Genomic DNA, 23,798 nt, shown 5'->3' on the forward strand with positions numbered 1-23,798 from the left:
AAGAAGGCTTTTGCAACTTTGACTCAAAATCCAGAAGTTATGAAAAGAAAGATCGAAAATGAAAACATCCAAATGTTCGGAAACATTCAGTCGGGAGGCTGGGGTGAGACACAGGCCCTCATTCAGACAATACTGAGTGGAGTGTAAATTAATTTAGTCCTGATAAAGGACTGACATGTTGGTGCTATTGTAAGGAAAGAACATATTCTTTTAGCCAGCAACCTCACTTCTAAGAGTTAATGCTAAACCTCAATTCACACATGTGTGAAATAACAAATACACGAGGTTTGCAGTGAGGTAATAGCAAGGGTCTGGAAGCCAGCCAAATGCCATTAATAAGGTCCTGGTTAAATAAAACACGGTACATCCATTCAATAGAAAACTCCGTAAGTGTTGCAAATGGGGAAGAGGTACAACTATAGAAAGTAGCGCCCTCTCTGTACAGATATGGGAAGCAGTGTTGACTGAAAAGAATTCAAAATAGAACACCCAAAGAAACCCCAGAAGGATGCAGCTAAAAATACGAACAATGGTTATCTGTTGGGGTGGCACTGATAGAAGAGTACGCCATTTTATAATTTCTTAATTTTCATTAAAAATTACAATGAACACACAATGTGGGAGACTAATTCCAAATTTAAAAAAATATCTCGAGGGCCAGACTACATGCACGTGCTTGGGAACATGACCCAGCCCGGGGCCCCCAGTTTGGGGCCTGTGCCTTAAATATTGGGTCGTTTGTAGGATCTTTGTCCTTAACTACAAATATAGTTTTCTCTCCTCATCAGGCCTCCAGATCATTCCCAGCAAACAGAGGTCTTCGGCAGACACACAAACGTTCTCCAGGCTGCGTCTGGAAACCCCTCTTTAGCCCACAGGTGTTCCTGGTGTCAGCTTGTTTTCCATCTGTGCGCGTGAAGCCTGTAATCTTTCCCTTTCTGTTGCCTTCAAAGAGCAGACAGACAGGAACACTGGTTAAGTGATCACAATTTGTCATGTTGAAAAATAATGCCGCCGTGTCATAATTTGATTGTCTGTAATAAAACCCATATGGAACTTCTGGGGCCTTCTTTCCACCGTAAATTGTCAACTGGATTTCAGGCTCCTTTAAGCAACGTCAACATTGTCGAAGTGAAACTATAGGTTAAGGCAGGACATCAAGACTAAAAGAGCCTCGTGTGGAAAAATTAGTGATCAATGTACACCCCGTCTCCAGTTCCCCAGTGATCGTACCTCACTGGCCTCACGGTGAATCTTTGTACAGAGAATCGGGCCCAATGTACCGCTTAACACAGGCAAGTTTGTCTGAGAGAGGCTGCAGGGTGCAAAACCCACTCCTCTCCTTTCCATCTGTTAGAAATTTGAGCCACATGCTGGCCTGAAATAAAAGGGAAAGCTCTGTTTCCTCTCCCGCTTGGATGCCCCAACAGCACAAAGGGCACCATTTGCCAGGCAGCAGCGGGCTCCAGACAGGCACGAAGTCCTCCCTTTTCTCCCGAGAGCGCCGTCACCTGCATAGAGCCACTGGCAGGTTTAGGAAGAAAAACGGCTTTTGGTTCGTTTGTAAAGATAGAATGTACCTCCTCCCATTCGCCTCGAAAGGAAAGCAAATCAGTAAACAGGCAGGAACTCACCCCAACACCAAAGTCTCCTAGGAAATGTTTTGTGGAACACCGAAATTTCCTAAGCGGGTGGGAATGAATAATTCATGAACATGCTATTATTTTACTTCGCTTTACCGCGAAGCTGAAATGTGTCTAAGGAGGGTCTATCACTGAGCCGGTTTTTGTATTTGTGTTTCCCCATCTATTCCTGCCCCATTCACATCAACTGATAAAAATGTATTCCTACCTTTTAACCCCCTGGTAAAAGAGGGGAATGAACACAGATAGCACACAAGAAATGCCAGTTATGAGAGGGCTCCAGAGACTGCCCTGCACTCCAACCCCTCTCCCCATCTCCTGCTGGGGGTTACTGCACACGAGCTCTAAGTGCACGGTTAAGAGTCGGTGTGATTTCTAAACAAGGACTTGCCCCGCAGGCTCTGGGCCGCAGAGTTTGGGAGTTGTCATGGGCGTAAAATAACCTTGAAGAAGCTGCTCTTAGCTGCCGGTTGCAGTTTCCAGTGAATTCAGGATGCCACAAGCCTCACGGCGCAGCCTAGTGGAGAAACCGGGAAATTACCTAGACTGTAGTTTTTTGTATTTTTGTTTTTTTACTTAGCCAGGCAGTATGTGGTTCTCTCTCCTTTTATAAAAAGATAAAATATAGATGAGCAAAGAGGAAAGATATAAAATTCATTCTTTATCCCACTCCCGAAAGAAACTTCTACTAACAATTTGCAATCTTTCATTCAACGCCCCTTTGTGGGGAAGGGTGAATGTGTGGGCGGGCAGGCAGGCACCGGTGTTACCAAAAGGGATCGTCTGTAAAGACTATTTGGAAACCTCTCTTCTTTTTATTTTATAATTTTTATTTATTGATTTGGGAGAGCGAGAAAGAGAGATTTGCTGTCCCACTCACTTATGTGTTCATTGGTCGATTCTTGTACGTACCCTGACCAGGGGTTGCACCCACAACCTTGGCATATGGGGATGGACTTCCGGGGCAGGGTGAAACCTGCTCTTCTTGATTCACATTACATCACAGCTGCCTTCACAGGCCCGCGGTTCGGCCTGTGTCACCCTCGTCTCTGACGTCCAGTGGAACAGTGTACTGTAATCAATATAAAAGCCGCCCTATCGGAACTTTATGTGTGTGTATATATATGTGTATGTGTGTATATATATACATATTTACTGATTTCAGAGAGAGGAAGGGAGAGGGAGAGAGAGAGAGAAACATCAGTGATGAGAGAGTCATTGATCGCCTGCCTCCTGCACGGCCCCTGCTGGGGATCGAACCCACAACCCGCGCATGTGCCCTGACCGGGGATCAAACCTCGATCTTTTGGATCGCAGGTCGATGCTCAACCGCTGAGCCACGCTGGCCCGGTGGAACTTTGATATCTTCACCGCTTTTCCCTTGCAATGTTGGAGTTAAAAAGCCTGGTGTGTGAACTTTTGCTTGCTTTCTCAGTACGTCCCTGGATGCCAAATTGCTCATTGAAAAGGCATGCGAGTTTTAGGACCTTAAAACGGGGTGCTGCTCAAATGCCGTGGTTGAAACAAGCCTCCTAGTGATGCAGGTAGATGATTACGGGTTATAGGAGATTTCAGAGGGCAATAGAAATAACGTGAAAATATTGAAACGTGCAACGTAGATTTTTGCTGTCTTCTGGGGTGTTTCCTGTGAGGGGAGTCTAAGCTGCAATGACACAGATCTAAAAATGCTCCTTCCCCATTGCCCCTCCTCTTCTTGGGAGAAGAGAGGCGACGGTGTTCATTTTCTCTGCTTACCCTAACTGAACCGAGCTAGGCCCGATGATCCAGCGTGAGGCTTTTGGTTGGGCCTCGTAAGATCAACGCCTGTGACGACGCTCTGCAGACAGAGCCTCACATGTCCCGGCAGAAGTCTAAGGCACGGCGCCCTCGCGGCAGGGCCTCACTGGCCTGCGGTACTGACTGATGCGGGGACATCACCCTTATAACATGAAATAAGCCAGCTGCTCGTCCCAGTCACAGGCGCGGGGGGGAAAATCAAAGAACGCAGCTCACACTTTCTGCCTCTAAACAAGGGTTTTCCAGTTTCTCTCCCGGCCCTTGAGGGGTAAGCGAACTTGTCCACTTGATTTCCAATGGCAAGGGAAACGCAGGTGGAGAATTAAGCCGTAATATATCTTTGTCTTGTTTCTCTCTTTGTTTTTGTTTTTGTCTTTACTTTGAGGACGCTCCTAAGGACACGAGCTGGCACACTCGTTGGTTCACTGTGAATGTGTGAGGCGGAGACCTACGCTTGCTGTGGCTCAGGGTGGGTGGACCGTGACCCCAGGGTAAGTCACATCGGGCAAAAGGGACCCGGGGAAGCTTCTCCTGTTCCGAGGTTGGTATTTCACATTCCGACAATGGTATTTCACATTCGTTCAAGGAAAAATATCCAATGTTTTAAAAAAATGCTTCAAAAAATGCAAAAACTAATAACCCGCAGCCTAGAACCTGTTCGTCATCTGTTTAGCAAACACTTCCCGATGGTGAGAAAACGCTTCTGAAGGTTGGCAGAATTAGGTGGCAGACTTTCTAAGGATGGTGTGGCATCGTGCAGAAAAAGCACACACACAAAAAAGAAATCAAATCCTTTTCCCTGAATTTTCCAGTTAGACCAAACTCCGTCTCACCCCTACCCCCGCCCAGTTTGAATTAGCAGCTTCCTACTTTCTATCTCAAAACTCTGTTTATTTCATTCGTAGCCCCTTTTATACCCGGGAACTGTTTGTTTTGCTCGCTAACTTTCTTGTTTCTTGTTTATTGGATGGAAGCCCTCCCCAGGTACCTTGTTCTGCCACCCCAGAGCCCAGCAACATTCCTGGCACAAAGAAAGTGCTCAGATGTTTGTTGAATGAATAAATAAAGTATTCATGTCTCTTATTTATTGTTCGACACCTGCCAACAGATGGACTCTCAGCCTGGACTTACAGTTTATTAAGCAGGCGGTTGGTTGCCTTAAGTAGCTTCAAACTGCGGCAAGTCTGTGAAGGAAGTAAAGTGTCTGTGAATATTGTAACCTACTCTCAACTTGACCACAGAAAATGGCAATGCGAGTGCTGTCGTGAGGGACACCTCACATGGGAATCCGTGGAGGGTGGGCACTTGGTGAACTAGAAAGTGAGTGCCCCGTCTCAAAGGACAGTCACAACTCAAGTCCCATTGAGGAATATAGGACAAAATTTCCCATTTTTCAGAAATGTCTGAAATATAAGGTTGTACTGAGATCTCCTAATTTTAAAACATTGTCAACTTTGCCAATTTAAAAATATTATCAATTAATTAAAATATTATTTAACGCACTGTATAGGTCAAATATAACCATTGTCCAACTTTGGTCTAATGCCTAACTCAGCGTTTCTTAGAAGAATTGTTCCTTGGAAGAAATGCTTGACTTGTTAGACAACTGATAGTTATATGGACAATTACATTTGAGAAACAGTTAAACAAAGTGAAGCAGGTGGGCTTGCTACAGGACTTCTCAGAGCCTTTAGTAGGCTGGTGTCCATTGTGAACCTTCAGGAGAGAGTATAAAGCAAGTAGTATTTTACAAAACTATTTGATGATGGAGCCCTATTTCTAGGCTGATCTCATTGGACTGAGGTTTCACAGGACGTCAGTTTGGGAAGTACTAGCTCCAGAAATTTTTAACATCTATTAGGTGTCCCAAAAGGTTCAAGTGTTCCCTCTTTTTGAACTTATAGGCACAGAGGCTAAGCATGTGGGCTTTTTCCGTGTGATTCTATACGAGTTACTTCACCCCTCTGTGAGTTAGTAAACTCTCAATAAATTAGGGCTGTTATTATAGCCCTGGCAGGAGGGAATCAGATTGGAAAACATGAAAAGGACAATTAATTCAAAATTTATTTTACAAACTCATGGCAAAATACAATAATCCGTTCCAGCGTCCTTTGAGAAGTTGTAACATAGGCGTCACCTTTCCTGGCCAGGCCGTCTATGAAACGTTACTGCCCGTGGGCGTGTGCTGGGCACGGGAACACCTAGGCGCGTAAGGAAGTCAAACCCCTCAAGACCACTGTCTCTATAGATGAGAAAAGGTGATCGTGGGAGAGTAGAGTTTTTCAAACTTCAGATTGTGACGCTTGGTGGATTGGGAAATAATTTAGTGGGTCAAAACTACCATCCAACAAAATAGAACAGAAAATAGTAGAAAATACCAGCCTGTGCTATGAGCTGTACAAGTAGTATTGCTTTGTGAATTCTTTGTTTCATGTATGTACATGTATGTATATGTGGTCAAGATATGAAAGCTGCTTCTTACGGCGAGTCATAGTCAAGTTCTCAGTGCAATCGTGCATTTAAGTAAATGATATTGTAGCAGCATCTACCGGTTTCATTCCCTTCATGATTTCCTGATATAAAGTTGGGTAGGAAAAAAGTATCTGATTTCTATCATCTTTGCAGGCAGAGCCTACTTTCTGCTGAGGAACTTTCCAAGCCTCCCTTCTACTTAAACAGAGACTGGTGCCTCAGCGTGGCCCCTGGGTGAGTCTGAGGAAACCCCTGTCGTTCGATAGGACACTGTGCTGACGTACAACCTGCAGCTAGGACAGCCACCTGAAAACCACAGGACCAACCCCGTGGGCCGAGCCAACCCACGCAGGACGCCGGGGACGAAGGAACGGGCTCCCGGGGCCTCGACGATACTGAACCGACCTCAGGCGCCCTCCCTCTAGAATTCTTATCATGTGTAAGAAACAGCACGATCTCCTCGCTAGCGAAGCCACTGTGGCATGGCCTTGTGGCTCGAAGGTAAACAAAACAAAGTAAAAAACACAGGTGATAATCACTTGGCCTTCTAATGTTGGAATCAGGTGATTATTTTTTTAAAAATGATTTTTAATTTGAGATGAACTTGGCATTTCCGATTTCCACTCACCAACATTTTTGAATAGCACTTGCTCCACTGAACAGTATTACACTTTTCCTAGTTGCACCCTTATTGCACACCTTTTAAATAAGTGGTAAAAACATAATGCTGAGCAGGATAAGTGTGGAGTTAGACAATTCTTTTCTAGCTGTGAAACTTGGAATAAGTGAGTTGGTTTCTCTGAGGCTTTGATTTCATGTCCCAAATGCTAAAAACACGGAAATCCCCTTGTGAGTTTTGATGTTTTCATGGGATGATTCCTTCAAAGTGATTATATCACAGAATTTGACTTAAGATACAGCATATAAAAAATCACCAGAGGGATTCCTGTCTTCAGAACCCACCAGGAGTGGGGGCATCTGTCAGCTTCATGAACTTGGCACTGGAAGGCGAGGTAACTTTTTCATAAACACAGAAAGAGATACAGGTGGAGGAAATCCGGGGAAGCAGCAGGCATCTGCCACGGGCCTAGGCTGGCCATGCTGACGGGAGAAATGGAAGGGAACAGTGGGCAATACACTTGGAAAAACAGAGGGAAGGGTGCAGAGACCCTTCAAGGTCAGACTAAGAAACGGGGCCCTGTGGGTATGGGGCTTAAATTCTATTGTTTCTCAAGTAATTTTACAACTCCCATACTTTTTAAAACCCAAGTTGCATCTTTGGTTATGTAGCTTTCCAATTAGATTCAACTGTGCTGCCTCTGTGAGTTGAGGGCTATGGAAAGGAAGACTAAAGAGACTAAAATGAGGAGTGACAGGGAGAAAAAGCAACATCCTAATAATAGCTAAACTTCCTTTTTCTCAAAATGCGGTATCTCTATGTTAAGTACTTTCCATGACTTATTTAATTTTCACAAGCATGAATCATGGGAGAATGTGCTGGATCCTGCTCCTATCCCCATTTTACAGATGAGGAAACTGAGGCTCAGAGAGGTTAAGTCACTCGCACAAGGTCACACAGCCAGTAGGCGACAGGCAGAGTTGAAACCTGGGCTCCCTGGCTGCAATGCTTCCGTTTGGCCTGACGGTTTTATCAAAGATCTCGGTTCTCTCGACCCAATCCTAAATGGCAGTCGCCGTTCCCTGGGACAGGAAGCCGGTGCGCTGAGCACGCAGGCACTTTGTGGTTGTGGTTTTGGACAGACGGAGGCTGAGCCGCCCCTGAGCGCTCAGATGGAGATGTAGGTCGGGCGGCGTGCGGAAGAGGCGCGGAGAGTTCAGCCTGGACTGCGGGGGGAGCGAGGCTGCGGGCACCGTCCAGGCCTGGGCAGCAGGCGCCTGTGGCCAAGGCCTCGGGCCCAGGGGCGCTTTCCAAGGCAGTAAGGCGGCGAGGGAAGGCGGCGGAGAGCTGGAGGGAAGGCCCAGCGCAGGGGACGAAGGGACAGCAGCCGGTGGCCGAGGCCCTGGAGCCCAGCTGGGGAGGCCAAAGGGAGAGGAAGGACCCGCGTCGGGGCGACTGGCCAGAGGCGGGGAAGGCCAGACGCGTCTCACCCGCAGCCCGGCGAGGGGCGGGAGGGGCCACGCGGCCGCAACTTTGACAAGGGCACTTTTTCAGAGGACAAAAGCCTGGAAGGGGCATGTTCAAGACAGAAGATAAGAGGCGGCGGCAAAGCCACTGAGTTTGCTTCCCGCCTGCCGTGGGAACACACCTGCGGGGGACGCGAGTGCGCCTCCTGTGGGGAGCCGCGCCCCTCACCAAATGCGCCACCTCTGCGGGGCGGGGGGGTGACTTCTCTCCTAGGGGCCTGGCACAGGTGGGTGTTGGAGCAACAGTTGCAGACTTTAACTAACCTTTGAAAAGGAAAGGAATATTCCTGTTTACACCTCACGCATCGGTGCTGGACGGCACTCGAGGCCCATTCTCCTGCCCCCAGCACAAGGACGCTTTTGGAAGTCTGGCTGACGACAGAGATTTAGTGTGTGTCTGTGTGTCTGTCTGTGTGTGTCTCTGTGTGCGTGTCTCTGTGTGTGTCTGTGTGTCTGTCTGTGTGTGTCTCTGTGTGCGTGTCTCTGTGTGTGTCTGTGTGTCTGTCTGTGTGTGTCTCTGTGTGCGTGTCTCTGTGTGTGTCTGTGTGTGTCTGTGTGTGTGAACCAGTAAATGTCAAATTTTCTTTGTGTGTGTGTGTGTGTGTTGTGTGTGTGATGAATCTTCAATGCATATCTTACAGCTCTGGTTCAGTTGTTGAGAAGAGAGAAAAATTAAAAAAACACACAAATCTCACCCTTGCCAACATGCCGGTTCTTGTGAATCGGAGCTCAGTGAAACCTCCCAGGCATATAATTTATCTTTTCTTTGGCCTACATAGTAAATGCTGCATTTGTTCATGAATTCTGGCCTTGTTTTAATTCTGCTCTGCCCTGAATGTAGTTTTATGAGGCACAAAAATCAGATTGTCGTTCTGAAAACACTGAAGATTTGTGTTTCCCCCCAGGATGAAATGGCGGCATCTTCCCCCCAGTTCACGGCTCTGCGGGTTTGCGGCTGGAATTCCGAGCCAGCGAGGGGCTGGGGGCAGGGCCGCGGGGGGGGGGGGGGAGCTGAAGGGCTGAGGGGGCTTGGCCTGCTCCGGGAGCCCTGAATCAATACATTGACGGGCGTCTGTGCACAACACGCTACTCCCACCAAGAAGGCCATTGATCGAGGAGTTTTACTCTCGTTACTTTCTCAGGGCTGGGTTCTCTCATTACACTTAATAGAACAATTGATTTTTTTTGTGTGTGGCTCCAGATACACAGTGGTGCAGCCAGAATCAGATGAGAAACCTTAACAATCAGCAGGCTGTTTTTTGGTGAAAGATCTTTGCAGACATATGTATTTACATACCCCTAAGTTCACAGAGTGAAGGAAAAAAATGAATGGCTATTTCAGGACATGCCTGCATTTTCCATGCAGAGTACCGAGTGGTATCTGATTCCAATGATACGACTGGCAAAGAATGGATATTGGCAGGGTCACAAAACAGATGCAAATTCTGTTAGTGAACCTGAGGGTGCTAACTCACTTCGAAAGGAAGACAGATTACAATTTGGGGGACTTCTGAGAGGTTACTATAACTTCCACGCTCCCAACATAAGCCCTTATCTTCTGACTCCGATTTCGTTTTGAAACCCATTCCACTCAAACTGAGGCGCTTCCCCTAAGAGTCTTCAGTGAAGAAGAAAGCTGGTTGATGAGGCACAGCTCTAAAACTTCTCTGCTCTTCTCTTAAAGTAGAAGCGTGTTGGGGTCTCATGGTGAAATGCATGCGGCGAGGCTTGGTTATCAGATGCTGAACTGGTTCACGGGGATTTGGATAAGTCACTGACACCCGTCCAAAGATGGGTCTTGCCCCAGCTAACTCAGTCTTTTCCTAAGTCAGGCAATGGGTTGACATCCGACGCCCATGTGAACAAAACGTGACTGTTCAATGAATCACAAGCTCAGAATGGCCTTTGGAACCCATGGCCAATAATGAGAATTCAATCAGTTTCCCCACTCAGAGTAAAGTAGTACATAGCTTCTCAAATATTCATGAATATTGGTGGCCAGTTTATAGCCCCGAGACAAGTCACTATCTGCTGCAGGGACATACAGTGAGGGACTGTCCCCTGGGCCAGCGAGGCTAATTCTCCCGTGTCTGGGCACCCTCTCCAACACGTGCCTCCCACAGCACAGCACCCGCCACCTTGCATAGTATGTGTGGGGTCTGTATACCTCTTCTCTGCGGGACTGCACATTCGCTGGGGACAGGGACACTCTGTCCTATCCACCACTGTGGCCTGGCCTCCCCTGTGCCTGGCTGTGTCACACTTGGCAAAGATGTGATGCCTGGATGCGTTGAAAGACTTACTTCGAATCATACAAAAAGAAATTCAATTGGCTCCTGAACTGGTGCATTTGGGGAAGTGGGCATCTGAAGGGCAATTTTTTAAACTTTTGAAGGAAAATTTGAATATCGCATTTCTTGGACTCAAATTTTACAGGACCAGAGAGAATGCTGAGAGCAAGAACCTAAACACACAAGCCTAAAGATCTTTCCCCAATTTTAACTGTTCAGGATTTTTAGCTGGTGTTTAATATTTACAGTATAATTCTTGACACTAACCTAGATGCATTGAAACCACAGAGTAATGCGACACAATCTATGTACAGTATTTAGAACAGAGCCTGACATATAGTAAGAGCTCAATAAATGGCGGCCGGTGTTATTAGCAACTTGGCCGTGCAGTTGGCTGTTATTAAGGAAAATATATTGACAGTCATGACACATAACTATATAATAAAAGACTCAGCCTGTCTAATTTTTTCCTGGTTCTAACCTCAACCAGAGGCACTTGACTGAATCCCAAAGTTTGAAAAATACTATTATTTAAAAGTCCATTAACTGAAGAAACAAGTGCCTTAAAATACAATGGATTCATTTTTATTTCCTTCTTCATTTAAGGATCTCTTTTCTCCGCCCTGAACACAAACAAATATCTTCATGGTTCAAGGCAAATGATATTTTTAAGATAGAAAGAACTTGCCTTTCTTTGTACAGGCCAAGAAAATGTCAAGAAAAAATGAATTCTGGGTGCCTCCTTAAAAAAAAAAATCTAGTTTTTACAAAGGTATTCCCCCAGGCTGTTGGAAAATAATTAGTACATAAGAGAGTCCATCCAGAGCTGTAAAAGCTCTTTATTTAAACCTACCCTTTACTGCAAAAGATAGTTCCAGATCAACGCAGGCTGTTAAAAGCAAGAAACAAGATGTGTCCCAAGGAAAACCTATACATGCACCGTATGCGAGACAGGCTGCGGAGACCTGGCAGGTAGTTAAGTCTCTGAGGAACCATTTTTATTCTGCGAATGCCCTTCCCCCTGGACTCCACTGATCACAGACACAACCCGTCCTGCTTCCTTTGATAAATGGAAGGACGGATCCATCTGCGTGTAACTCACCTCCTCTGGCCTCTTACAGAAAACAGACGCCGCAGCTGTGGCTGTTCTGCGAACAGATGTTTCTGCCCACGACACACCGGGAGGCACGTGTCTACAATGAGCCGTTTGTTCCAGGGGGTCGAGGGCCTGACACCCAGTCAGGACCCCTGGGTGACTGCAGAGGGACCTACGTGCCATCGTCTTCCCCAGCGAGGCGCACTGAGCTTGCATCAAGAACAAAACGGCCGTCCCCTGCCAGCACTTACCCTCTCCGCTGGGGCATCGTGGGACTGCCCGGGGAATCCGGGGAGGTCGTCGGCCTGGCCTTGGGGTGCCACACTCCTGGCTTCCAGGTGGCCGACAGTGGGAGCCTTTTCCTGTCCCTTGTCCAGTTTGAAGAGTTTGTCAAAAAAGCTGGAGTCCTTAGGCTTGGAGGGGGCTGCTCCCCCTGACCCAGGTGGCGGAGGTGCGGGCCCCAAAGTGGCAGAGAAGCCCTGGTGGTCGGCGGGGGTCCGGCCGGGGGTTTTATCTGGGCCGGGCCCCGGTGCAGCTGCCGGCGGAAGGGCCATGCTGTCACTCGGGCCTTTGTTCCCCGGGGCTGCGCTGGAGCTGACGTCCAGCTTCCCCGGTTCGGTGGATGAATCCCCGGCTCGGTCTCCGGTACGCCCTGGTACAGGCCGAGAGAGAGTCAAGAAAAAACGCGATTTAGCAGCTGGTGCCTGGGGATTGGCCTCTTTCCCAAGATTCTTTCCGTTGGCACCCGCGACAGCGCTGGTCTCCACTGTCCCGGGGGAAGAAGTGGCCACACTGTCTTCCTGGACACTTATGCCCAAATCGACTGTAAACACAAACATAAACAGCGGTTATTCAGCCACTCGAGGAAGCGCAAGGACAGATAATGGACTACAAACGTCTTATACACAAAGGCCACCGTGCACACTGGGACTCTGTTGTGCCCCGTCACCCGGCGCAGCAGAAGCAGCTAGATGCCCTCGGACCCTGCTCTTCTCGGGAGAGAGGAACGGAGTCCGTGAGGAGGAAGCTCATGGCTGGAAAGTACATGCCAGAAGCTGCACCCCTGAGGCCGAGTCAGTCACCTTCCAGCAACTTCACAGGAACCGTAGGAGGCAGGCTGTCATGGTTTCGATGGGGAGGCAGGAGCGGCTAGGAGCCTGGGCTCCACACCTACAAGAGGCTGCTCAGCCCTGGGACTCCCGGCATTTGGGTCGGGCCCTTCTTTGTTAGGGGGCCCGTCTCGTGCACTGTAGGGTGTTTAGCTGCATCCCTGGCCTCAACCCACCAGATGCCAGCAGCATCCCCAGTTGCGACAACCAAAAGTATCTCCAGACATTGCCAAGTGTCCCCTGCCGGGGGTGTGTGTGGAAAAAAAGACTCACATTTGAAAACCACTGAGCTCGATGTCTATTAGAATCCAGGTTATTTACCTTTCCCATGTCTCAACTGTCTGGTAAAGGGGGGCACTTTGCTATGAAGATGACATGAGCTAATATTTTTAGAGCACATAGAATAGTGCCTGGAATACTCCATAAATGTAAGTGCCCCATAAATGTCACGAATGTCAGCTAATCTCATGACTCATGAGTGAGAACATGGACAGCCAGGGAGGTCATGGCTAGGAATCTGTTGAGAGTACTAAAAGATTTTAAAATCGAAGACTCATGAAGTTTCTACGTTGAAGGCTGGAAGAGCAGACGTCCACACAGGATGGCAGATCAGACCTCAGGCCCGTGTGGAACCAGACATGTGGGGTTAGCTGTCCAAGACGGCGCCCCTGCAAGGAGGACACTGTGCCAGCCTTCGTCTGTTTCACTTTGACCTCTGCCTTCTTCTCTAGGCCCATTTACAAAGCAGTGCCATGTTTAGGAAAAAAAGATATGCCATACATTTTGGAACCACAGTTAAGATCAAGATTTTCTCCTGCTAGGTTTTATGACCTTGGATAGGTCACTAAAAATTTTGGAATTTCCTCATTTGAAAAATGGGAATGATAGTCACTCCCGTGCAGCGTTGTTGCGACGTTTAAAAGAGAAAACTCTTGTGAAGGACCTGGCCCACTGCCTTTCCCAGGGTAGGCCTTGAGAGTCCACAGGACAGTGGTTCTTTCTAAGGTTTCTGCCACGCCTTTGTCCACGCTGCATCGGCTTCAGGCACCTGTGGGCAGCCGCTCCTTAATATCTGGTTGCGGGAAGGCAGAGGAAGAGAGGGGAAGATAGAGGTCTCCTTTGGTCTGCTCACATGGTTCATTAACGTGGAGCGAGGAATGCACACACACACAAATAGACACGCATACACACACAACCACACACAAATGTACACACACAAATACACATACACACACAAACACACACAAATACACACACATACACACACAAATACACACAAATGTACACACATAAATACACATACATACACACACAAATACACACACACATACACACGTACACACATGCAAATATACACACACAAATACACACACACATACACGCACACACACATCCATTGGTTAGTAGTTGTTTTTGCCAGACTCTAGTATCTCCCAGTGTCTAGAGTTAGGAACAAACATGGAGAGAGAGAGAGAGCGGGAGAGAGAGAGGGAGAGAGAGGGAGGGAGGGAGCTGGGTTCTTGTGCAGAACCCTGAGGAGCAGAGAGGAACCGGGGAGCAGCAGCAAGCACCAGGGTTTCCGTGGACGCTGGGACCTCAGGGCATGGGCTGGGGATGCTGACGACAGCTTGCAGCTCTTAGCGTCCCTCTGTGGCCCAGGAGCTCACAGTCAGGTCAGCGCTAATCTCAGGGAGGGCTGGGGGGTTGGTGGTGCGGGATAGGACGTGAGAGCCGAGCGAGCGTGTCAGGGCGCCGGGAGCAAGCAAGTGGCTGGCGTGGCAGAGTGAGCGGAAATGAACTGTGGGTGGCCCGAGCCCGGAGAAGAGGAAACAGTTGACAAAAAGGGAGAGATTCAAAAGGAGGACGGGCTTTTCAAAACACCCAGAGCATCCACTGACCCCCTTCCGTCATTTCCCCTCCTCACTCTCCTGCTGGAAACCAGTGAGTGTTAGAGCCGCAGAAAACATCTCTGAGAAAAATCTTCCCGTGGACAGATTTTTTTAAAAAGTGCCAATATATTGCTTTGATAAAGGATGCATTTCCTGCATCCCGGTGCCTGAGCAAGGCTTCAATGCATTTAGAGATTACAGCAGGTACAAACCATAGCTCTTGATATCAGATAACTTGTGAGACCTAGCACTTCTTAGAAGGGGCAATCCATGACACTGAAGCTTTGCCCCCAAACTTGGGTGAGTGCATACCCACATCCATCGCCCGGAGCTTCTATTCCTCTTGCCAAAATGCTCACCCCCCAGGTGGGCATATGACTAAGCAAGGCTAATAAAAGAAATCCTGTGACTTTTGCTGAACTATTAGAACAGTTTTGTTCTTTGTGCTTGGGTTGGCGAACAAGTAGGGAGTACATCTGGAGCTGGTGGCCTTGGCCATCACTTTGGGGAATGCTTGCCTGAGAACAAACACAGGTGAAAGTAGAGCCAAAAGATCCAGGGAGCAGATGCCCAAGGATAGCATTTGAACACCTGGATCCAGCTGTGCCTGAAGCCGGACTTTACCATTGCTGGGCTAACAATCTTTTTTACCCCCCTCACTTATGCCAGTTTAAATTAAGTACATACTCAGTGACTTGGAGAAAATTTCAGGGGCTTGGTCAATACCTATTTCACTAGTTTGAAGGAGAGCATTAATTATTAGCAATGAATGAAATGGGAGAAAGTGAGTTCTAAGGAGCTGGATAGAAGTAAAAAACACCCACCAACATTTATCTTCTCAGTAAAAGTGGAGGGAAAAATCCACTTGGGGAAAAGAGATTACAGTCATTTGAGACCTTAGATCAGGGGTGGGGAATCTTTTTCTCTGCCAAGGGCCATTTGGATATTTATAACATAATTCTCAGGCCATACAAAGTTATTAACTTAAAAATTAGCTATGAAAAAAGCTCCTAGATTTATTGAATTTCGAGTCCCAGTTGCAGTTGCCCTGGCAGGGCCAGACCACATGACATTCCCTCTGGCTGGACATTCCCCACTCCTGCCTTAGATAAACATTAAAAACAAGTATGTTCTAAAACATTACTTAAATACACACACACACACATCCAATCTGTATGAGTGAGCAGAAGAAAACCCATTGGAGCCCTGGCCAGGTAGCTCAGTTGGTTAGAGCAGCAATGCGCCAAGGTTGCAGGTTCGAGCCCTGGTCAGGCTACATACAAGAATCAGCCAATGAATTCATAAATAAGTGGAATAACAGATCGATGTTTCTCTCTGTCTCCCTTCCTCTCTCTCTCAAATCAATCAATAAAAAATAAAATAAAAACCATTGGAGTCACAGGTTTTGTACTTGGGCAGACAGGGGTAGTTTACACGCCATCCTTGCGTATTCCCGGAAGAAGAAAATGTTTCTAGGTGACCAGAGCTAAGCTTTCGGTTCCTATGAGAGCCCACCCTGGACCTGGTTGCAGTGAAAGTGCTGTCACAGAGCAGACAAGCCGGTGGCAAAGCGCAGAGTCCTTTCCATGAGCACAAACGTGCAAGAGCTTAGGGCAGACGGAACGGAATCGAGTAAACGCAGACGGCAGCTCCCCGGGAGTCGGGGGCGATGGAAGATGGGTCTCTTCAGTGCAAGAAGGTATTTTGTATTGTGTGTGTCTTTTCCCTTTTTAAGAAAGTCGTTTTATCTGAACATGGACCTGAGAATTTATTTCCAGGGGCAGCTCAGTGTCACTGGCGAAGAACTTAGATGGTGGATCAGAAGGGCCTGGGTTTAGCTCTGAACTCCTGGTTCATTAAATATGTGACCTGGCCAGGTTGCTTCATATCTTTGTGCCTCAATCTGATTATAAAACGAGCGCGAAAGCAGCAGTGCCTTCATCAAGGGGTGATTGCAAGGATTGAATGACATATTTCCGGTAGGATGCTGAACACGGCAGGTTGTGTGTGGCGGATATTCGGTAAATCAGCTGTTTTGTAAGATTTGTGTGTTATTACGACAATGACTAGTCTACATTCCTAAACGTCGGCCATAAAACAAGGAATTATTCCAATGGTTTCACCTACAAACTTGAGTGCTCTGGAAAGACTTTAAAAAAAAGGAATGATAGGAATTAATTTAGCCTCAAAAATCTAAGAGCCTGGGCCAGAGAAGTTTCATTTTCAAGTACCGAGAAGTCTCAGTCAAAGCAAGCTGCTTCATCAGAATTCTAATTAGATACTGAAAACACACATACACACAGTTTGTATTACAATATTCAGAACTGCCGAGGAGGGGTTATCTTCTGTTTTGCCTCATGTGCCAAAGCTGAAGTTCTCTCTTGGTAGGATGCTAAAAATGACACCGAGTATTCATGGGGCTTCTTGTGTGCCCCAAATTATGATAAAGTGCGATATGGAACCAGAAGCGTTTTATTGAGTTAGTATGGCAAATCTACAAGTTAGGTACTATCATCACTCCCATTTTACAGATGGGGACACTGAGGCTCTTAGGAGTAGAATCACTTTTCTGACGTCATCCAGCTCATCAGTGGTGGAGTTGGGATTAGAACTCATGTTTGCCTGGTCCCAAAGCTCAATCAAGCTCCTAGGAGCATGTTGCAGAAGCAAGAACAGGAGCCAGGCAGGGGGGAAAGATGACCAAAGCAGACATGGTTTGGTTAATATAATTAGATTAAAAAACACACCCTTATGCACAAGAGAAAAAAAAGAACCCGTGTTTCTCACATCTAGAAAATAAGTGATTTTTTTGTTCATTTAAAATAAAAATTTAATTATGCCATTTACCTGCATAAAACTATCCAAAGAGAGCCTCACCACAGTAAGATCACGTCCACGGTCTACCGTGGACCATGGCTTGTCCCGGTTCTTCCTGTCACCCGTGGCCACGCCAACCTAGTTCCCACCCAAAGCCCTTTGCCCTGGGGCTCTTTCCACCTGGCCACGCTTCCCCGAGCTTCTCCCCACGCCCACCTGCCATCACTCCGGCCGCGGGGCAGGCCTGGGGGAAGACCCCTGGCCCTTCCCTCCGTGGCTTTGCGGAGCACCCCTCGGCCTCCGGATCGTCTCCTTCGTCCAGGGGTTGCTTTCCCCCCACCGACTGGCAGCCCGGGCCGCGGTGTGCTCCGCCTCCATTCAGCTGCGCGCCCAGCGCCCGGCCGTGCTGGCGCGTCTACCGGGGTTCGGTCGGGGACTTGACTGTACCCGCGGCCTCACATCCCGTGTTCTGCTTGTGCAAAAGGTGCAGGACCGGCAAACCCGCAGAGAAGGGAAGGGGATTCGAGGCTGGGGGCTGGAGGAGGGCACTCGGGAGTGCCAGCTGAGGGGCTGCTCCCTGACGGCTGGGAACATTCTGGAATTGGACTGTGGGGATTGTTGTGCCACCTGGTGAACAAACGAACAAGCACCGAATTGTACACTTTACAAGGGTGCAGCTTTCAGTGTGCGAATTACAGCTCGAATCTGGAAAAGAAGCTGTTGGAACAAACATGAACACGGCAGGAGCCGGGGGGACAATGGGCACTGGTCATGAGCAGACCGGTCACAAGAAGGGAAGCAAGGCTGGCTTTTAAGCATGAAAAGATGTCCGGCCTCATAAATAGTAAAATACCAGCAAATAAAATCACAACGAGACTTAGCCCTCCGCCTGCTCAACAGTAAAGAGGGAGAGCTCTGGCACCTTAGGGGGCCAGGGTGTGGAGAATGGCACACACGTCTTTGGTGGGAGCCTGATTTGGCCGCCTGTTGGCAGGATGTTTAGTGACACATGTCAATATTTAAAGGTTCACAAACTCCCGAGCTCTGATTTCTACTTCTAGGACGTGCCCCCCAAGTATAATTCCTCGGAGGCAGGCACACTATTTGCAGCACACTGTTACTGTGGCAAAAGACTAGAACAACCTAAGCTCTTCTCAGTGGGGACCTGGTTAAGTCAGCGGTCGTTTGTCCCCACGATGACCTACTCCCCAGGCATCGACGTTTTCTGAGACAGCCAGTAAGTGATAAAGCAGGTGCATCCAACCGTAGGCACAGTGTGTCCCGTGTGTTTTCTAGAAATGATGCGAGAGGCAGGGGAGGTCCGAAAAACACCCACGCTTGGGATACCTCTGGCCACAGGGAGCTGTAAAGAGTGCCTGTGTCTAAGAAAGGACATATGGGGCTGGGGCTGGGGAGCAGTCACAGCCAAAGGGAGTGTTTTCCCTGCCACTCATTCTGTATCGCGTGTACTGTTCCACCCCATCCCATGTCACTTAAAAGTGGACAAATAATGAAAAGGAAAAATGAAGAACAGGAGAGTCTGGAAATGAGAAGTGCGATTTAGGGAACATTTGACCTGATTCCTGACTCGCCCGGGGCTGGCCCCGAGGGACGGGCTCTGTAACTAATGAGCCTGCCGCTCCTGTGGTCGGTGGTCATTGCCGAGTGGGCCCCGCATCCTGCAGCGAGCGCACGACCTCGGGGCCATCTTTACATTCCAGAACCCCATCCTCTGCTCAGCCAACTCAGGGACTCGAACTTTAAGTCACTTGGAGTCAATGTACCTCTCAGAGGTCATTTGAAAAAGAACTCCTGAATCAACCCCACGGGCAGCTTATTGGTTTAAGAGGAGAAAACAGAGCCAGAAAGGGCACCGACCACGGGCGACACCCAGCCTGCGCGGTCCCTCCCTGTGGCACACACGTGGGCACACCTTCTCGTGGGCAGGATGCCTGGTGAGCCCAGAAGCCAAGCAGACACACTTAGAGTTGGCTATAGGATTTAAATGTTTAATGCTTCAAGCTGGTGGTGATGATGATGATTTAGAAAAAGCTACTATGTTAAGAAATGTGAAGTTGGAAAGGAACTTTACAGTAGCCGAGGCTGGCAGTTACGATGCGGCCAGCTGGGTGTTTGGCCTGCAGTGTTTAGATATTTTTGAATTGGGAAATTTCATCTGAAACTCCTAAAATTGGGCTTTCATTGAAATATCTTCTTATCTGTAGAGGGATTTCCCCCGGGCAGCCAGGCCTGGAGCCGAGTAGAGTCTCCTAGGCATTCTAGCTCTCCCCATGCCTAGCCTCCTGCTGGGTCTCCGATGCAGGGCTCTGAGGGCGAGTCTAAGTCCCTGGAAGGCTGGTAAGAACAGGTCGGGGGTCACTGCCCCCAACATTTCTGACTCAGGGGGTCTGGCTGGGGGCCCAGAATCTGCAGGTCTCACAGTTCCCCATGATGGGGTGCTGCTGGACCAGGACCGCTCCGAGAGTCACGGATACAGGGCTCAGCTCTTCAGCTACAGATGCAGCCAGACTGAAACGTAAGTTGCAGAGCAGGGATTATAACCTAGTCTGTCTGACGCCAAATGCCACACTCCAAGTGTTTTTACTCCACGGCTTTCATCTCAGCTGCCGTGAACCTGAGGCCTCCTCCAGTGGTCACACGTATCACAAGAGACGAGACTTGTTAAGAGTTGAATTGTGTCCCTGCAGAAGGTGAAGCCCTAACCTCCAGTACCTGTGACCTCATTGGCAGATGACCAGGTAAAGATGAGGCCAACTAGGGTGAGCCTCAATCCAGAGCTACTGTTTCCTTATCAAAGGGGAAATTTGGGCACAGAGACAGGTGCATAGAAGGGAGATGCTGTGGGGACACAGAAGGCCATCTAGAAGCCGAGGGACCCTGGAGGCCACCAGGAGCTTGGACAGAGGCACCACATAGTCCTCAGAAAGCACGAGCCCTGCTTGCCCACACCCTGAGCTAGGACTTCTGGCCTCCAGCACTGTGACACAATCCATTTCTGGGGCCTAAGCCACCTGTTTGTGACACTTTGTTAGGGCAGCCCCAGGAAATGGACACCAGTGTTTTCAAGGTAAGCCTGTGGCTTCCATCCTTCCATTTCACTTCAGCACAAGCAGATCAGCAGCCCCAGCCCAAGAGGAGCACCCGTGGCACTGACCATCGTCGTAGAGTTGCACGGTGTACGTTGACACCATCACCGGCGGCATCCCGTTTTGAGCACAGTCCCTCTTAGACGCGACCTGAACAGAACACATGCCAATATCAGCCAGGTCTTCTGGGAAAATCAGAAGAACTCGGGGCCACAGGGGTTCTTCCCAAATTAAACTTAATCTAAAGGCTGTTTCTGGAAACTCCCCAACATTCTATCAGAAACACCTGATCCCACCCTAAAGACTGGATTCCTGGGATCCTGAGAATACTCCCGCGTCCGCACCTTAGCTAGGGGGCCCCGCGGGCACAGGCAGGGCGGCCCGTGGTGCGGATGGACCGCCCAGGGTAACGGGGGCACCTGTCTGGTCAGCGGGGAACAATGACTTAGCACGTAGATTTCGAAACCTGTGCGGTTGGCCTCCCCACACTGTCCTGCACACACAGGCACAGCCCTCAGCCCGGCCCTCAGTCAACACACCTGTCAGCACAGGAAGTTCACTGTGGCTTTTCTCTGCTCCACACCCACCCCCTCGTCTCACGTTGCAGCCTTTTTTCAATTTTAGGCCGCTGCCCTGATTTTTTTCTCTTCTGCTATTTATTGCAGATATTAAAAAATATTTTATGTATGTGTATGTGTGTATGTACATACACACATACAGACACACATACACATACACTCACATGGAGAGAAAAAGTCACAGAAGAGACAATATGGTATATAATGTCATTTAATAATAAAATCATCTAAATTATACCAGAGTTGACATTAATTGAATGTTACTTTTATGCTAAGTACTTTGCATGTTGTGTCTTATTTTGTGAATTCTCAGTAGTATTATACATGTTAATAAGTGCAGAGAAAATGAAAAACTAAAGCTTTCTAAAGGTGGGGACCTCCTGGGGGATATGGAAGGCTTTTCCTTTCTTTATATTTTTATAATGGTTTTCATTGTTTAAAATAAGCCCATGTTCTGGGTTTATCATGAACTCTACCGAGAAGCCACAAAAAAGCTAAACATCAAACCCACATGACCATTTGGCCCTGAGGTTACAGCTGGCTTTCCTGGGCCAATACTTGGTGTGCAAAGTTGATTTATTTGGCTCACAGAATTTTAAAAAGTATTTTGGGATCCGTTGCCAATATTTAAAAGTCAGGAGATTTCATCAACACTGTTTTCCAACTCCTAATGAAAATAAGAGTCTTGGAGCCTCTTGTTAGTATATGTTGGCCAGAGCCGGCAGCCCTTGCATGGGCCCCACCACACTGCTTTGCTTACTGTGACTGCCTAGCCCTGGAGGCTAGAGGCTCCCAGACTTGGGATCATTTGGGCAGCTTGAGAACCTACCGGGCCCACCCGGAGGTATGTTTTAGTTGGTCTTGCGGAGCTAGCCATCAGGAATTCTAAAAGTGTCCCAGGTAATTAAATATACAGTCAGGTCTGACACCTGCTATGAGTGTTCAGCTGCTTCTTCAAACCCAGCCTTCCATCTGAGCGGGAATTCTCTCTCTGATATGACCAATGTTAGTTCACAGGGCTTATCTTCCTCCTGGGGGATTCCATGTTTAACTGGCTGCCAAGTCTTACACTGAACCGATCTCAGAAACACCGATGGTGGGAATTCAGGCTTTCTGCTACCTGGCCGTAGAAGATCTAAGAAGGGCATTTGGGTGCCCTTGACCTCAGCCTTCCAGAGCAGTTTCTCAAAGACGCATTCCTAAACTAGTAGACCCCCCACACCCGGCCTTGGCTGCGCATGCAACAGGTGAGGAGCTCTGAAAATTTGGGAGCCCGCTCTTACCCCCCTCACCCCCACATTCTAATACAAGTGGTCTAGGGTGCGACTCTGGTTCCCAGGCGATCCTGGTGTGCAGCCAAGACTGTGAGCTACTGATCTACACCTGGGTCTCTCATCCTTGTTACACTGACATTTGGGCTGATCATTTGCTGTGGGGCCGTCCTGTGCACTGTAGGCCGATCATTTGCTGTGGGGCCGTCCTGTGCACTGTAGGATGTTTAGTAGAGTCCCTGTCCTCTACCCACTAGGCCAGTAGCACTGCCTGAGTTGTGATGACCAGAAATGTCTTCAGACATCGCCAAGTGTCCCCTGGTGGGGATGGGCAAAATCACCCACACTGAGCACCATTGGTCCAAACCCATCCGGGAGCAGGTATCAAATTGGCTCCAGAGGAATCACCTTGGGGGTCCTTAAAGACACAGGATCCCTGGGATCCCAGCCCTGCAGTTTCCGATTTGGTGTGTCTCAGGTGGGGCCCTGAAGCCTGCAGTTCTGCCAAGCTCTGTGATGGATTCTGGAGGTTTGAATGCAAAGACAACCCGTGGGAAGAGCGGGTCTCTATGATGAAGGCTGAGCAGGCCATTTATTCGGCTCTCACCCCCACTCTGCCTCGTAGCAGCTAGTGACCCAGTGACTGCGGCTGCACTACCTCGTGAGTGTCTGTTTCTGCATCATTCTCCTGGTCCTCAGCTCTCTGAGGAACGCTCATTTGGTTACCCATCGTTCCTGCAATAGAGAAGAAAGAAGAGAGAGAAATTAAAATTCAAGACAAACCAAACTCTAACTCCTGCCAGGGAAGCGAAGGTGCAGACCTGACAAGTGACGGGCGCGTCATCACAACGGCTGGCGTTTATTTGGGGGAGTGAGAAGTCTTAGGTGGTCATCCCACAGTTAGAGTCAAATGCAGCCCCGGTTTTCAGCTGCATTGCATTTCAGGGTAGGTGACATTTCTTCCCTCTCAGTCACAGCTTTTACACCAAGGAGATTTTAGGATGACTATAAAGCAACACTGACAGTTTTTAGTATTCTCTGGTTCTCAAACTAAGTGAGGTCCCCCTGGCATTTTTTTCATAACACTTGGCACTACTTGTAATTATACACATAAATGGCTGTATTTTCACTCATTCATTAATTCAAAATATATACTGAGCATCAACTCTGCACCTTAGGCTGCACCAGGCAGGAGGGTTACAACTGTGAGTGAAAGAGATGAGGCCCCTGACCTCACAGAGCTGCAGTGCTGGGGGAGGGTGGACAAACAATAAACAGACAAAACCCCACAAACCAGGCCACTTCCGATGACAAGCGCGGTGTAGTGGTTATGAGCACAAGGCCTGGAGCAAGACAACCTGGGCTTGAACCCTCTCTCCGCTGCCCATCACTGTGTGTCCTCGGGTGAGTTACTTAGCCTCTCTGTACCTCACAGGAATCCTACACACTCAGTGAATTAATGCTTGTAATGCAGTTAGAATTATGTCTAGCTCATAATAAGCAATATATAAGTGTCTGTTTAGCAAAACACATAGGGTAAAATGCTCTCAATAAAAGTAAATTGGTAACATAACAAGAGGGGC

General features: G+C 48.3%; 1 protein-coding gene across 7 annotated transcripts in view; it reads right to left on the minus strand.

Annotated features, from left to right (window-relative positions):
* The window catches only part of BCAS1 (brain enriched myelin associated protein 1), a 63,586-nt gene extending 40,641 nt beyond the window's left edge, over positions 1-22,945 (minus strand). For 6 of the 7 annotated variants that reach the window (XM_087818637.1, XM_087818634.1, XM_087818636.1 and 3 more), the window contains exons 1-3: positions 22,871-22,945; positions 20,435-20,504; positions 11,696-12,267 (exon numbers count right to left, since the gene is read on the minus strand). In XM_087818637.1, coding sequence (XP_087674763.1) covers positions 11,696-12,267; positions 20,435-20,504; positions 22,871-22,945 — 717 coding nt within the window. Of the gene's footprint in view, positions 1-11,695; positions 12,268-20,434; positions 20,517-22,870 lie in introns of all 7 variants that reach the window. The other variant, XM_087818632.1, reaches the window with a different exon arrangement.
* Between the last annotated feature and the right edge of the window lie 853 nt (positions 22,946-23,798).

This window comes from Miniopterus natalensis, chromosome 7 (genome assembly GCF_054644295.1).
Source record: "Miniopterus natalensis isolate mMinNat1 chromosome 7, mMinNat1.hap1, whole genome shotgun sequence".
Taxonomy (NCBI): domain Eukaryota; kingdom Metazoa; phylum Chordata; class Mammalia; order Chiroptera; family Miniopteridae; genus Miniopterus; species Miniopterus natalensis.